The 17,952-nt window shown below is 35.6% G+C and overlaps 1 protein-coding gene across 4 annotated transcripts in view; it reads right to left on the bottom strand.

The window, feature by feature from the left end:
• Khdrbs2 (KH domain containing, RNA binding, signal transduction associated 2) overlaps positions 1–17,952 on the bottom strand; it is a 532,623-nt gene that overhangs the window by 455,874 nt on the left and 58,797 nt on the right. For all 4 annotated transcript variants that reach the window (XR_001783140.2, XR_001783141.2, XR_373242.4 and 1 more), the window contains exon 2: positions 5,324–5,451. Coding sequence is in view for 1 of the 4 variants with exons in the window: in NM_133235.3 (NP_573498.1) it covers positions 5,324–5,451 (128 nt within the window). In the remaining 3 variants the exon portion in view is untranslated. The remainder of the gene's footprint in view (positions 1–5,323; positions 5,452–17,952) is intronic.

Genomic DNA, 17,952 nt, shown 5'->3' with positions numbered 1-17,952 from the left:
TTTTGTTATACCTAATTATTATCCATTAGAAGCTTTTCTATTGAATGACAGAAAGGGAGTGGATCCAAATGTGAGGGGAGGTAGGGAGGAACTGAAAGGAGTAGAGGGGCATGGGGAAACATAATCAAGATATATTATGTGAGAAAATAATCTATTTCTAATAAAAGAGGAAAATATTTTTCTCAAAAAAATTCATTGTCCATATAAGTTGGTGAGAATGATCAGAACTGCACAATGAAAAAGCGAAAACATTGAAAGGCATAGAAAGGCCAGGAAATAAGACTAAAGGTCATGCAAAATAAGAAGGAGTAGATACTGTGCCATCGCTGAATTTTGTTGGAATCAGGATCAATTCATGAAGATAATGAAGCACTAAGCATATTGCAATGTGTTTCCTCATATAAAAATTGAATCTAGGTTGCACAGTACTGTTTTCAGCTGATACTTAAATGCAAATGTGGCAGGCTAGGGGACTGACATGAATTAAGCTGAAAATTAAAGAGCTTATCAAATTTGCTCTGTGTTTCCTTGAAAAAAAAAAGATAATCAAGAGTTAATGCTACAGAGTGTTCTCCCTGCAGAGCTTACTAGTTATTTCTCCAGTTATTTTCAGATCTCAGTACCACATAGAAATAATAAGTGCTTCCACAATGGCAACAACATAACTTGAAAAAGAGGAAGTGGTCATTGGACAAATGAGGTTGAAGAAATGGTGTAACACGTCTTAGAGGATTCCGACTGTACCACGAGAAGCGTTTTTAAAGTCACTGGAAGGCTGAATTGTCCATGTGAAAAATGGTTCACTAGAAACACGCAATTATCCCCTTACAATGGAGGCCTCCACATCTAAGTCTGTAGCATTTCCCAAAATTACCCAGAACCTTGGATAGTTTCACATTAACATGACCAATCATAAAGGGCACAGCTCTCAATATTTGTATATATCTTGGGTTCTCAAGTCCTATCCAGATATATTTTTCTTGTGTTTCAAAAAACAATGCAATGTCTCAGTCTTCCAAGATTAAAAATTCACTTCATTGAGACGCACATCCAAAATTGCATTTTTATAGATCTTTTTTATTTCTCTCATATCATTTATTTGGCATTATTCCTCAGGACTTTGGCTTGAATATTATGATTTCTGATATTCTGTTTGTGTGAGGTTTTGTGTGTATGTTTTGTGTTTCTTAAGATTTTTGTTTTTTATTATGTTTTTATTTATTTGTTTCTTTGAGAGAAAGAGAGAGAGAAACCTTGGTGAGAATATACTGTACAAAAAGGTCCTTTCCATACCAATACAAAAATAAAACCAAAAACCAACCAAACAAAAACACAAGGATGTAGTTTACACCTGTTCCAACAGTACCCAGGAGCCACAGCAATAGCTGGCTTGACAGACTGAAAATGATTCTAACTCTAATATGCACATGAATTTCATATTTTAAAATTAAGAAGTGTGTGTTGAATTATGAAATAAAGCACAGATGGGTTTTGGGAGGAAAAGCTAATGTTAAGAATGGGCATTCTTTCCATGACAGAGATTGAATTTCTTATGAGGATTGACGACCAAGAAATAGTTCCTGGGTTACCTTGCAAATGCAAAGATATATACAATACCTATTTCTAAAACAGTAGATGGCCCCTAAAGAAATCTTGTTTATATTTTAAATAATTTCTCTGGTGTTATTGGAAACATAAAGACAATATGCATTCTAGTGGAGAATGAAAACAAAAACAAAAACAAAACCACGATTTTTTTTTGCAAGATTACCAACTACTCCTCTATTAATCTTCACTCAAATATTAAAAACTCTATGTTAAAATTATTTGATACTATGGCCTATTTCCCCTAAATTAAATCAATAAACAGAAAAGGCTAGGGCTAGATAAGTCATCATTAAAACTCCTCAACAGCATTCTTATAATTTCTATAATTTAAGATCTTAAACTTCTTTCAATTCCTTGTAGTATTCAACTAAGTCAGCAAATTAGCCTGAAGTTGGAGACTAATTGAAACAAAATCTATGTGGAAAAGGTCATGTAGTAATGTCATGATAAGGTCATTTCCCTGAAGAATTTCCACACTTCATCACTGCCCTTTGTTTGATAGGACAGGGTCATCAACACACTAATTACTGGTGCAAACAAACAGCAGGTATGAAGAAGAGAGACTCTTAGACAGCCTTGTATACAGAAAGTCATCCTGGAGAGCCCAGCCATGAAGGGCCAGTCAGTTTTAACATACAAGATTAAATTCTATATCCAGTTCACTGCTGAGTGTTTCATGTTATCACAACGCACCATGCTAACTGAGCTCATGAATGTGCTCACATAGCTAAGGTTCAATAAGCAAAATGGAAATATTCTGATATTCTATGTCAAGTGTCAACAAATACTCCAAGAGAATCAATACTCTGTAATAAATGTGGTGCACTCTTTCAAAAGATTAGAGAAAATGGTGAAACAAGGTATGTTTTTGAAAAATGATTTTATTATATCATTATAAAAGCCAAGCAGGTTACCATTGACAAGTGACAAAACAGGTCAGGGTTAGTGTCTGTGAAGTGACATCATGACTAAGACAACTATTATAAAGGACAATGTTTAATAGAGGTAAGCTGGACAAAGTATATGTTCGACTTTTCTGGGATTTTTTTTTTCTTTTTTCTTTTGGTCAATGAGATTAATCTGATTCTCTACACCTTAGACTTAGCCTAACAAATTCTTCAGACATGGCCAAAGAGCAGCCACATTCTTCACCAAATTACCACAAAAACAGTCTCTAGGCCACATACTAACATTCTCCTTTGAAACCTTTTAAGACAGGTCTCCACAGTTCAAATGACCCTCAGCACCAATATCTTCCATATTCCTACTGGGATGGCTCATCATGCCTCACTTAAAGAATGCCACTGCTTCCCAAATCCAAAGTCACAAAGTGCACATCCCTCCAAACAAAAACATTGTCAGGCCTTTCACAACAATACACCAGTCCCTGGTACCAACTTCTGTCTTAGGTAGGGTTTTCATTGCTGTGAAGAGACACCATGGCCAAGGCAACTCTTATAAAGGACAAAATTTAATTGGGGCTGGCTTACTGGTTCTGAAATTCAGTCCATAATCACCATGGCAGGAAGCATGGCAGCATCCAGGTAGACACAGAGCTGGAGGAGCTGAGAGTTCTACATCTTGTTCCTAAGGCAAATTGGAGAAGACTGGCTTCCACAGAGCCAGGAAGAGATTCTGAAAGCTCACATCCACAGTGATACACTTCCTCCAACAAGGCCACTCCTACTCCAACAAGGTCACACTTCCTAATAGTGCCACTCACTCTCTGAGCTAAGCATATTCAGACCACCAGTTAGTTAGGTAACCTCTTTGACAGTATTTCTTCCTTCTATAAAGGGTTCTAGAGTTCTCATCTGTGTGATCAATAAATGGAATTGACATTGACTGAAATATTAAAATGGTTGGCAGGCTATTCAGCAATTGAAAAGATGGGAGGTTTTTCTGAAGCATAAATTGTCAAAAGACTATCCTATATACTACTATTAGCTATTTGAAAGCCATCAGCTGTCCATATTTTACATGAGAAGTAAAACAAACACTTAACCATGATCAACTAAATTACAACTTTAACTGCTTGAAAAAGGAAACAAAATATGTATTAAAAATCTTCATCAGTAACAAAGATCTTTTTTAAAAAAAATCACAAATTTCTTCTGATCTGTAGCATAAATATAACAAATTCTTTGACATCTCAAATTAGCTGAAACTTAAGCATTCTGATTCCAAAACATCTAAATAAAAAGAATTTCCAATTCTGTGGTTTGAACATCTTCAAATTAATTAGGAAATTATACAACACATAAAAGTTTGATGCTGTACGATATTCCTGTTTTAATAGTTATAATTATGAATCAATTATGGACTCTTAACATTTGGCATTTAACAACACACATACTTGAAATGCCTTCAGGTCTCTGAAGGTCTTCTATGTTGCCAACAACATTTGGCTAGAGGATACAGAGAAGCATTTAATTGTCATAATTTCAGAAACCCAGTCTGACAAGTGTCATACCAAGAGACAGCATCCAGTAATAGCATTTCTAATTATATATTAAAGAAATATCTACTTACAAATATAATTGGTTAATTCCTCCTTAAAAGTCAACCATACCACTATCATAATCAATTGCTATGCAACACATCCCTTCATACACTTTTATAAGATCGCCCAAGTCGATATTCACAAAAATCAAATAATATTTATGACAAAAACTTTCTACTGACTATACTTTATTACAACAGATTAGGCTTGGTTTAATAAAATAAAATCAAAATGAACCTGATCCTTAATAATATCATCTGACAGCTCAATTTTATGGCTTGTGGATAGAATAGTTTTTCCCATATTTCAGGTGATAGTAAACAAAGCATTTGACTTAATTATATTTATTACATTTTATCACAGTAAGAGGCAATTGTAAAACTATAGCATTCATTTCTGTAATCTTTATTTATTAAGATAATTACATTGTCCTTGTTTCCAATTCACTCATTATAAAGTATATTATCAGCTTGATTTATTTCATCTATTTTTAGATTTTTCATTTATTTGCAGGAGTAGAAACACCTTTTATCCACTGAAATTTATTAATATTGCTCAAGAAACCACATCAATGAATGCTGTATTATATTATAATCAATTACTTGTAGGTACAAACATAGTTAGAGATGTATTACACTGGAAACAATACCATAATTAGTTTTAAAACTGTCTGTAGAAGACAAAACAGTAACCATGAAACCAGTAATATACTGTACTCTTGATGATAATAATAATTAAATAATATCAATTGCCCAGTGATTACCTAATGGTGTACCCTTTCTGTTCTCTACAAAAACAAGAATGTGTGTGCATGTGCGTGTGTGTGTGTGTGTGTGTGTGTGTGTGTGTGTGTGTGTGTGTCTAAGTGTCTGTGTCTGTGAAGAACCCAAAAGAAGACATAATAATGTGGTGTAAATAATTGGGCAAATTGGTGAGTCACTGTCATGGTGCCTACATGATAAAAACATGTAATAATGCTTTCCATATCCAAAACAAAAATGCACTAGAAATGCAGATTTCACTGGAACATAATGCCTTTCACTGTCCTTCCCATTTTCCTGCCCTTATCATTGCTCTGCATTTGCATAGATTCAGATAGCAAAGCCTTACATGTTGAACTCCTAAGAGGCAATGAAGAAAACACCAAGACTTTTATCATTTTTGTTCCAACACACTGAGCACGAAGAAGTACATGCTGCATGCATGCAGTACCTTTGGATACTGTTTCACAGGAATCAATACTCTTTCAGAGAGCTTTATGTTTTTGTTGCTGATGACATCGAGATATTTCTTTTCTTCATCTTCCTTTTTCCCATCTGAACCTTGAAATTTCTCAATTTCTGAAAGAAAAAATAATAATCACAAAACCAAGGTGAGTGATATGAAAAATGAGCCACCCTTATTTACATGAGTGACATGATAATTGTTTGTACCACTGCACATACAGTTTGAGTAATTCTGATAAAGGTGGAAGCTGCACCTTGCAGACAGCTATCTGAATCCCACTACAAGGCAACCCCTGCCAACAGCAACTAAAAAGTGATACTGAAACAGGAAGAAAGGATGGGGTGCACTTAGCTGCTTGGGTGTATCTTCTTACAAAACAGAGGAAAAATATATCTTGAGACTAAAACTGTCTATGCAAATGGCTTTCCTGGAAACAGTGCTAGAGCAAAGCATATTGTACATCTATAATTTTAACCTTATATAAAATTATTCCTAAAACATATTTAATAGTCATCATCAAGTTTTTCAAAATATAGCAAAAATAAATTGGTTTTATATTATAAATATAATATAAAGGATCTTGTTAAAAGGATCATATAAAATATAAAGATAGTGATTAGTAAATGCTGAGAAAAAATGCTTATCTTGCCCTTTAAGAATGTTCTGACATGGCTGTTCTAAATATAATTACACTTTTTATTCATTCTTTCATTTTTAATACTTTCATTAAATATGTGGATCTCTACTGTGAATATCAGAGAAAGAATAAAAAATAGAAAGGGACCTGGTTTCATCGCATATGTATCCTAATGAGAAAAACAACCAGGAGATAAATGCTTATGTGTGGGAAGAGAAAATACACACCATGAGTCTATTAAATGGGAAAAAAGAAAAGGAAAGGAAATGAGAATAGACACAAGGGACGTAGTTTTTGCTTAAGGCTTGACAGAATGATATCAGTCCAGTTAGATATGTAGAGGTTACTACTTAGCATGGTGACATCAGCTTTCTTCTCTCCTATGCCAGTATTCAATATATCCAATATATTATGGGGTCATTTTAAATTGACTTCTTTACAAACCCCAAGATGCTCTTCAGATCTTTCCCTGCCTTGTAACCGTTCATAAGCAGAACACTGGCAACCACAGGTCAGTTCTGTACTTATGTACTCTGTAGTGACAATGGACTTCAGCTCACTGCCCCTGAGACTTGCACCTACTCCCCACCCCCTACACTTGGCTTCCTCCTCTGTTGAGGAAACTGGAACATGAGACACGCAGAAGCTCACTCTAGTCCCAATTTGTTACATGAATAACTTCTTTTCGATCTGTTACAAAAAGAAACATAATTTGTCTGACATTCTTTGCCTCCCCAAAAACTCGAAGTTAGACTCTTTTAGACACTTATGATTTGATCATTCTATGAATAATTCTAATAATGTTCCTATCAAGAAGAAGAGCTAAAAGAAATGTCATTTTCACTGTTCTTCCTGCTCATTTCTACAGTTTCCCTTTGAAATGCCATTTCTTTTGGCCTCTTGACAGATTCACACAGTCATCTTTTCTTCCCTGACATATCTGTAAGAGTAATACCTCAACAATTACGTGTCAAGTGCAGTGCCACAAAATGGTAGAACCAAACTTTGCCTACTTCAAACTTACGTAGCCCATTTCCTATTTTATTTTTGTCCTCAGGTTCTTAATTTTCATATACATAAAGTAATTATTTGAATTTTGGCTCTACAGTTAGCTAATTATGGTACTATGGATTGGCTCCAGAACCTTATACACAATGCTAGGCAAATGTACTATCACTAAGGTATATCTCCAGTCTGCTTTTTCTCTGCTCATTTTTAAAGTATGACCCTTAAGATTCCCACAGTGAACTGAACTCACTATGTATCACATAGTGTCCTTAAATATAAGACAGACTAACCTCAGCCTCTCAGGGAGCTTAGGATATAGGCTTGTGTCACCAGGATTAACTTAAAATGATCCTTTCATTTATTGCACAATCAAAGCATGGGCTTTGCAACATTTAGAGTATACAGTTATTCATAAAGTTCCAAAGGCTCACTGATTACAAAATATTGTATAGATAATCAAATCATTTCAGATTCCCACATAGCATCCATTTAAATCTGATTAGTACATCACAATAAATGTTATCTAATATATTAGAGGTGATTGTTTTAAAACTTGAAGTATGTTCTCTTTCCACTTATTTATTAGTGAATATAGTCACTCAAGAGTTTCTAACACTAGCACTACAGACCTTGTGTTACATGAAAATGCAAAGCAGCCTTCCTTCATTGTGTCTCCAACCACTTCATGACTTAATGACTTAAGGCCATAGGAGAAAGCAACTCACAGGGAATGTCACTTCTGATTTTCTCTTACTTCATTTCACCTGCAACATTACCATTTCTTTAAAATTAATTTTCTCAAGCTTCATTATACTTTATAAACATTTTTAGTTCTTTTAATATTTTAATAAGAAAATGTTTAGTATCTGATGTTACATATGCAGATTAATTGGCTTTCCTTGAAAGTCTGTTACAAAACTTCTGAAATTTCATTCCCTTTTCTCTAAACGTTGTTAAGCAGCATATTACAGAAACTGAGTGTGGCAGATGCTTTCATTTTATGCCAATATTAATTTTTTTCAAATGATTTTGCTCTGTTAGTTGCGTATTTTAGATCTCAAGTATGGGTTTCTTTGTAGTTAAAGTTTGCAGGATTTAATAATGTTTTATGACAATTGCTTTGTTGTTGGAGTCAATGGTAGGATGTAAATACATGATACAACACCACACAAACACACAACATTTATAAAATGTGTCTTGGGATAAAGAGGTATGTGACTATTTATGTATATGGCATATGTACTCAGCAATAGAATGGTGTTTGTATACTGTGTACATAATTAAAACAACTAAATATCTGCTACTTGAGTTGAGAAATTATATTGGTCCTGTTTGAACAGACAAAGGATTGTTGTTTCGATGGTCATACACTCCTCGTACAGGAATGGTTTTTGAATTCCCTACACAAGAAAACAGAATAAAAATGGTGGCACTGAGAAGCTAAACGTTGAAGATAGGACAAGATAGGACAGAAATAGTGATTATTTATATCTAGAAGCTTTAGTAAAATGTAATGAGAAACTGTGAGAAAACTCTGAAAGAAAGAAGGACTCTGCTAGTCGTAAGATAGTAATAGTAATGAAGACTTGTACAACACAGACATCTCGAAACAGAGCAAAGAGAACAATGCTGGAGGCAGCATAGTATCCCATCTCACATCATATGACAGAGGCATGGGAATGAAACAACATAGAAACAAAAACAGGCAGGCAGATGAGAAGAGTGCATAGCCACAAGAATACAGTTACAACCCTGAGTTTAAATAAAGTAATCAGAAATACTTCCACAAAGAAAGAGTCTCTCTAAACAGTAGTCCTGGAATGACTGGCTAAAACAGGTAAGAGAGTGAAAATGATCCTTATCTTAAGCCTATGAACAAGTTAAATCGAAACGGGGAAGGATCTCATTGAAAACCCTGTAACTCTGAAGATGTTAGAGAAAAAAAAAGGTTGCTTGCCTTCCAGCTATTAGCTTAGGTTATGATGTTCTCAGATAGATGGCGGTAATTCAGAAAATAGTACCAAGATTTTATTCATTACATTTCATGAAATTAAAAACAGTGCTGGAAAAGAAACATACATGGTAAACAAACAGGAGCGACTGAAATTGGATCTCTGTGTGTTTTTATTTAACTGTCAGTGCAGCACTGAGAAAAAACAGGCAGGAATTGGGGGCTGACTGGCCTGCCAATCTAGCCACAATGGTGACTTAAATATTTACTGAGAGATGCTGCCTAAAAAATAATCTGGGGAAGCAGTTGAAGAGGATATCTAAACAATCTCTAGCCTCTGCATGCCCCTTTATGGACAACGCAACCCATGTATATTCATAATATACCATATATTAAATACCATACATAGAGAAAGAGAGAATGCATTAAATGTTCTGGGGTTGGAGTGATCGCTACCACGAACATGGACACATACGCTCATATGCACGTACCACTGCACCCTACATGTAATATTACAACATGGAAAAAGACTTCAAAAACCATGTCTTATGTTGTTCTTTCTTTAGTCACTGTCTTTATAATGTTGTAGGAAAGAGTTGTGTGTGAGTGTGTGTGTGTGAATGTATGCTTGTATTATCCTATATAATAATGTATAATTAGCTTATAAATTAATAAGCTTTACTTATGATTAAGTAAAAGGTGGGTTCAAATCATCTATCTCATAATTAGCAATCAAATGTTACTTTTCACTCCTTTTACAATTATGTATTCTTTTGCATCAAAAATATTATCCCAACAATCTTAACGCTGCAAAATGTCTTTAGTTTCTACTTGTGGTTTATGGAATTAAATCTGATATAAAGAAAACAGCTTTCCTCATCCTTAGATACTTGATCTGAAGAAAGGTCATTAGACTCAGTTTTCCTGCACTAGAGAAAGCAAAGCTATCAAAAATAGCTTTGGGTTATCATCTTGTGTTCTCTGACCAAAATCTGTACAGACTTGGCTCTATAGTATCCTATACCCATCTCTCTCTATTTTGAAATATCTCAAGAAATATGTCATTTACATTCTTTATAGCCTCTCTCCCAAGCCCACAGACTACAATGGCTGAAGAAAAACAATGGCCTAAAGCTGGCTTCAAACACAAAAGTAAAATGGATAGTTACTTGTAAAAATATCTTAATGCCAATATGATTATTTTATGTCTGAACAATGCTAGCAAAAATACCCTAACACAGTAACAGCTCTTTCAGATTCATGGTCATCAGGCAACTGGACACCTGACTGATTCACAAAGCACTTAAAGGTTGTCAGAATGGTTGTGAAGATGAGATAAAGTTGATCATTCATGGAAACCATGAAAATGTCATATTCGTTAATAGTGATACAGGACAACTTAGCAATAATACTTTAAATTGAGCAGGTGATACTATTTGGAGGACTGGATGAGAAAGAAGAGCTGCTACAAGAGATTTGAAGCATGAAAGGGTTGGGGACTATCAGGATAGGGAGGGCCTCAGTGAGTAAGGAAAAGAGGTGACAAAGCAAAGCCTAGAGGAGCAAATAAGAGCATAGTGTAGCAATACAAATGCATGTTGTTGTCCTAGTGAAGCCCATCACATTGTATGCTAATGAGGAAGTAAGTAAAACAACACAAGGGCCAGGAAGATGGCCAAACAGATAAATGTTCTTGCCACAGAACCTGAGAACCTGAGTTCAATAGTGAAAACAGAGAACTGACTGCTGCTAGCTGTCCTCTGGCCTCCACATCTGTCCTGCCTGTATGACTGCGCACACTGATATAGATGTAAGATATAGAGGGGAGGCACATACTATGTTCTATGCTTCAATATGCCCTGCATCACACTAACCTCATTACACATATGCTAATAATATGCAAAATACCTTAACTATAAACCGCAGAGTAGGAAATGGATTGAGAAAAATTAGGCCACAATGATGGTATAAAGAATAGGATACATTCTTGATTCCTCAAATACATCTTTAAACATGTATAAACATTTTTAATAGGATTGTAACATTATACACACAAATACAGTCATTCTTCACCAAATGGAGAACATGCTTTGCTGATTTTTACACACCAGCAACAAATTTCTAAGTTTAATGCTAAACATTTTAATTTGGAAAAAAAATAGAGTCTTGTATTGACACGGGTTTCTTGCACAGCTTGGGCACCTCACTTTGCATGGACTCGGTTTGTATTTTCTTTAGGGATCAAACCCACGTTGCCCTGCCATTGGCTCTCTTGCTCTGTCAGCTTCTCACTGTGGGCACTAGTTCCTGAAGACCTCCACGTGACTTTTCCCTTCATCACCATAGTGATTTTAATACAGACATAGGAGTATCAGCCATGTCTTTCTTTTACTTACATTGGTGTTTGTCATGTTTATACTTTGACTATACAAAGTACTCAGAGTGCCAGTTCTGCAGAATATTCTGGACTCTTAGTAACTAGAGACTAACTATCTAACATTTTCCTGTCACTGTTCAATCAACCAATCCAATCTTATTCTTGTCATATTATACTTTTGTCTCACGGCCTCCTGAGACAGAAAGGCTAAATTAGGTCCTCAACTCAATTTAGCTCACACTAAAGGAACAATGAGCACAGGTAGAAAATAATATATGCTCTATGACAACTAAAGTGCCTTGCTAAAAAAAAATACTTTAAACGCATGTTAATAATAAAAATAAGTCATTCCAATGACAAGCAAACACTCTGTTTTTCTTGCTTTGCCTAAAATTAAAACACTACTTTTCTAAGCCTTAACTGCCATAATTATATAAAATAACATTTTTTCATCATTTTAGACTTAAGTTTACAGAAAGCTACAACCAGATGTGCACTAATTTGTATTAATTTAGCTTCAAGATGTTCAGAAACCTAATTACATTAGACATTCCTTGAGTTTAAAAATACATTTCTCTGAACTTCCTAAACTATGTCATAATTCATCAGAAAAATAATCAACTTTCACAATTTCTTCTTGTCAACACTATTACTTAAATATGAGTGAATATAATCTGCTTCATATTCATCACACTCTATTAATGAATGGCACCTGGAATATTTACAACAAGAACAACAAACAAAAAAAAAAACAAACCATTCTCAGTCAATTGTTGAATAATGACTGTAGTAAGTATTACTGTTACTCTTTAGAATCTGACACTAATTCTTTATTGGCTGAAGAACTTAGAAACATATTATTAAAGTTGTTTTCATATCCTTAGTATTTTCAGAATAGAAACGTGTGTGTGTATGTGTGCCCGTGTGTGTGTGTGTGTTTGTGGTGTGTGTATCTTTTATGGCACACCAAGGAAGATCCTCCCCATTCATTTTCCCTGAGCTATTTATGTGGCTTCAGCTCTTACAAAGCAGCGTTTGGTTCATCTGGGGCGGACCTCTGTAACATACACTTCTCTCATATCACTCAGTTTAAAAGTGGAGAAAATGAGACACAAACTCAGTTTTCTTGGTTGTGGATATCCACATGTTCATTACTATTTACTGCAATTGTTTGGCCATATCAGAAAGATGCCATGGTTATAGATAACAGAGAATCTTGCACAGTTCCTGAGAATGAAATTTAAATCACCAACCATGGTAAGGAGAAAGAAGATGCCTCCATAAAATAAAGTCTCATGACTATATGACAGAATAATCTCTAAGGAAGTGAAATTATTGTCTGAAAGAAACTTCTGTACTACAGTGCTCACTGTAACAATAACAACACTAACTAAATAAAACAAATAAATTTGCCGTAATAGAGGAAATCAGTATGTATACACAATGAGATGCTATTGAGTCATAGAAAAAAAATGAAATCCTGTCATTTGGATAGAACTTGATGTCATGGTAAGTGAATTAGACCAGAAACAGAAAGATAACTACTGCATAATCTCCACTCATGTAGGGAACATAAAACTGTCTTTCTCATAGAAAGTGAAAAGTACAATGGTGGGTTCCGTGGGCAGGAGAGAAAAGGGGTGACTGGGTCAGAAAGAGCTCAGCAAAGGGTCACTCATTTCACTTGGAAATAAGTTCTGCTCTGCTTCTGCACAGCTGGAAAGCCACAGAGGTAGTGATGTTAGAATTATCCAGCACCTTAGGAAAAGGAAATGAGACTTCTCAATATAAGTGATGAAAATTTAAAAATACAGACATGTTCTCCCAATTTAACTCCTGGATGAAGTAAGTATTCATGAAGACATGCCACCTAGTTAACATGTACAATTTTGTGCACATCTATAAAATTAAAAGTCAGAAGGGCTCAGCCAGGAGAAAAATCTAAGAAGCCTAAACCCTTCCCAGAGAATTATAGAATACTAAAGGATGCTGAGACAAGAGAAATAGTCTTCCCCTGAGAAGAGAAAACCAAATGTTTATCCAAATCGAATGATTATCCCTGCATGTAAGTAACATTATATGAACTGAACAGGTTGTATTTATGTATTTCAGAACACATATGTATATGTATATACATATATGCACACAATAGCGAATAATTATAAAAGAGGTCATGGAAAGAGAGCTAATGTTATATGGAATGATTCTGGAGGGAGAAAAGGGAAGAGGGAGATGATGGATTAATTTATAAATTAACTGTTTAATGTATAAATTATAGTATAATCTCAAAATGTTAATTAATTGAAAATTAAAATTTACAAAAATTACTCTTAAACAGTCAATTAAAGTCAAATGTAAAGATAACTTTTCCTTGACTATTAGAATATTGGCATATATTTTGATGTCAGGATCAGTATATCGTCAAAGTGTATACATCTTTGTCATAACAGCTTAGCCAGTTTAGGCCTCTTGGATTCCATGTGAATGTACACATTAATTTGTGTTAAATGAAACAATATTTCCAGAAGTATTCCATTGAGTCTACAGTCCTGCCATCTGTACAGGACTTTATCAAGCCATAAATACAGGCTATACTCCCAGTTTTACCGTTTTTCTCCATGGCATTCCAACTGTCCTATAACTATAAGCTTACAGGCTTCCTGGGCCCTCTTCTCTTCTGGACTCACTGTGCTTCTCCCTGTCTGCTCTAAGATGGGAAGCAACATCTGATACAGTTCCCAAATTTATTTGTAAATTTCCTTTTTAAATACTACGCTACCAATGCAAAGAAATGAAACCAACATTGTATGACTGTACATCTGACCACATTGCTGAATCTATTCTTTAGTTCTAATATTTGGGGGTTGAGTCTTTAGGACTTTCTGTAGTCACTCACAGTTGGACTCTTGTATTCTCTCAATAATAAATCTTTCTTACATTGCCTCACAAAGTTTTAGAAGTAAAAAAGCATATTATATAATTCTTTTAAATCAAGTAAATTTGTAATGACACAAATTCAAACAGGGAATAATGCTTAATTGAAATTTTCATAGTCATTAAAAAAATCTCTCCCTTAGAAAAAGAATACATTTATTATAAAACACAACTTAATACTTTCCTTATTCTGAAAGAATGGAAAGCAATACTGGAAATAGTAACAGCACTTGTCAAATCTTTCCTAAGTTAATGAATGAGTCAAAAGCCCTTGGGAACAGAGCACTCCATAAATCTCCAGTGGTTGAATGCAAAATGAGTGGCATGTATAATAATACATCTACTGAGGTTAGTTCAACTATGACCTCTCAACAGAGTTCAATCCTCACCGGAAAATATCAGTGAGGAGCAAAATGCTTGTAGAGAATTTGGATAAAGCTAGACTGAGATAATTCAAATCAACCACACCTGACTACAATGGAGAAAAGAGGAATACTATTACACATTAGAAATTACTTTAAAAATTACTTCCTATTAGCCTTAATCTCCTGCTCTCAAGTTATCTTCCTGCCTCCACCTCCAATCATCTTGGACCACAAACAAACAGGCCATGAAACACTGAACAGAAGTGGACCTAAGTCCTGCTGATAGGAAGGAATCCATGCTTTGGACTAGAAGTCCAGAAAACTATCCAAACCTAGTGGGGCCAAAGACCTTAAGGGAGAATCTACTACTACTATGCTTTATAGACCTAGGTATTCCTAACTGTGTAGAATGTCTAAAATGCATTCTCATCCTTATGAATAAGTGTAGCCTTCATCCCTCATCAAATAATTTTCTCTTTGCAGCAAACAGAGACAATTTCAGGTAACAACAACTGGCATTGATGCAGAGATCAACAGATCACAGGGTGCCCAGCTCCAATGAATATATCTCCAGCACAACTCCTCCACCCAAGGTTTATGGAATCTTGTGGAATAAGGCTCAAATTACAAGACAAAAGACCAGGACATATGCTAAGACTGTGTTCCCTAGAAATGGTAAGAATGCTTTACCCATTAAACCTCAACAATATGGCTGCCTAAACAAAACCCAAATGACAATGCCAATAGTCATGCTAACACACAAGAGGGAATCTCATGGGATCCCACCTTTAGACAAAGAACTACAGCTAACTAATGATTGCTGAAAGAGGGAGAATTGTCTCAAGGATAAGCCCATTATGTAATTATCCAATACAAAATGATTTACCTGTAAATTATATAACCACAAGTAACAGTAAGTATAGGTAGCAGGTTGAATTTAAATGATGTAATATTAATAAAAGTAAAAGAGACTATGAACTTTAAATAGAGAGAAGAGAGACATGGAGAGATTAGAGAGAGTTGCTAGAGGAAGAAAATGAAATAAGTGATATAATTATTTTTAAATAAAACTTATAAAAAGTGATAAAAAAGAAAATATATTTTATAATGTAAGTTAAAAAAAAACTGAAGATGTTGCTTAGTGGGGTGTTGTTTCCTGTGTATAAAATACTATGATATAAGGCAAATAAAAATTTGTTACAGATTTTAAATCTGGTCTTCTCTTGACTCTAGGTAGACAATTTTCATCAATAAACTCCAAGTTCATCATTTCTATGAGATAGTCCAATTCCCAAATTAAACATAGACAATGATTTTACCATACAGGCTTTGTAATCAATGTCTAGCCATGGCACTTCTGCCATAGAGTTACATAGTTATATGACACATTAACCAACCATTAAGTGAATTTAATTATCCTATCATGATGTGCAGATCATTCATCTCGACATTGGTATTGGTATTAATAGCTGATATTGGTGTCAATCGACTTTCAATAGCTATTCCTCCAAGTTGGTAGCAATCTGCTAGAACTTAGATTTCTAGAATTCCTCTGAATGATATAATAAAAAGTATAATGAGATCTAAACTCATCTAAATGTTAGGAAGCCATGTCATCACGCATATGAATACTTAGTCCACATGACCAATGTCCCTGAAGAGAGTCATCCCTTCAAATAGATTGGCTTGGGGTGTGCACAACTCTGACGTGGCCCTTGTGTGGGAAGGTTTATGCCCAGCCACTCTGACAAGCTTCAACAAGGCCTTTCCTTGGAATTTTTTGGGATATGCTTTCAGACACTATGTGATCATAGTCCTGGAGCCCAGTGACCTTAACTTGGGGGTTTCATGTGACCAGAATATTCTACAGAATGGGGAGATGCAGTGCTGCACAAAGGCACAACTTAGACCTATAAGATTTCACATTACAAAGAACAATGTGGTGGTTTGAATATGAATGGGCTTCATAGACTCATGTGTTTGAATATTTGGTCCACAGGGAGTGGCACTATTAGGGGAAGTGCCCTGGTTGGAGTAGGTGTGGTTTGTTGGAGGAGCTATGTCATGAGGGGGAGGGCATTGAGTCTCAGAAGCTCAAACCAGTTCATTTTTGCTGCCTTCCAATAAATCAAGATGTAGAATTCTCAGCTCCTTCTCCAGCACCATGTCTCTCTGCATGCTATCATGGTTCCCACCATGATGATAATGAACTAAACCTATGAAGCTGTAAGCCAGTCCCAATTAAAATGTTTTCCAATATAAGAGTTTCCATCCTCATGGTGTCTTTTCATACCATGAGTATCAGCAGAAGTTGGTACTAGAGACTGGGGTATTGTTGTGATAAGTCTGATCATGCTACTGTCTGAAAGAATGTGGACTTTGTGATTTTAAATTAGAAAAGCATTTGAATGCATTAAATGGGGCTTAATAGGTCACATAAGCAGGAGCAATTAAGAGAGTAGTACTGGAGTGATTTAAACGGTTGGGGCTGGCACAATACATTGCAGAGGAGAAGAATATTAACATACAGTCTAGAGATTGTTATTGTAATATTTTGTTGAAGAATGAAGCTGTTTATTGCCCTTATCTAAAAACATCTGCCTGAATTTAAGTTGAAAAATTATGTATTAGCATCTTTAGAGGACAACACTTCAAAACAAGCTAGCATTGACTATGTTGTGTGGCTATTGGTGTTCACCCTTATACAATTCTATAATGAAAATATATAGTTTAAGAAGGGGCACTAGCAAGTAGAATAGAGCTAACTCCTATGTACAAGGAGACAAACAGATCAAAAAACAGTTTGAGAAAAATGGAACAAAGGGAACTGTGGCCTCAGTGTAAGATCCTACTCAGAAAAGCTTCCAACTTGTAAAAAGAAATTAAAACTTAAAGCCAATGTGGTGGTTCTCATCTTTAATCCCAGTACTGCAGAGGCAGAGGCAGAGAGGCAGAGAGGCAGAGAGGCAGAGAGGCAGAGAGGCAGAGAGGCAGAGAGGCAGAGAGGCAGAGAGGCAGAGAGGCAGAGAGGCAGAGAGGCAGAGAGGCAGAGAGGCAGAGAGGCAGAGAGGCAGAGAGGCAGAGAGGCAGAGAGGCAGAGAGGCAGAGAGGCAGAGAAGCAGAGAGGCAGAGGCAGAGGCAGAGGCAGAGGCAGGCAGATATTTGTGAGTTGAAGTTCAGCCTGGTTTAAAGATCAAGTTCAAAGACAGCTAAGCATGGGCAATGAAAGTGTGGGAGCGGGTGTGGCGGCAGTCCCAAAGGCGCCAGGGACTGCAGCTAAGTCATATGACTTGCACCTGACTTCCTCATATAAGACACAAACATCTTGAGTGCTGCGCAGGT

Source organism: Mus musculus, chromosome 1, assembly GCF_000001635.26.
Source record: "Mus musculus strain C57BL/6J chromosome 1, GRCm38.p6 C57BL/6J".
NCBI lineage: Eukaryota > Metazoa > Chordata > Mammalia > Rodentia > Muridae > Mus > Mus musculus.
Note: the sequence above shows the minus strand (reverse complement) of the source record. Positions and strands in the feature narration are given on the sequence as shown.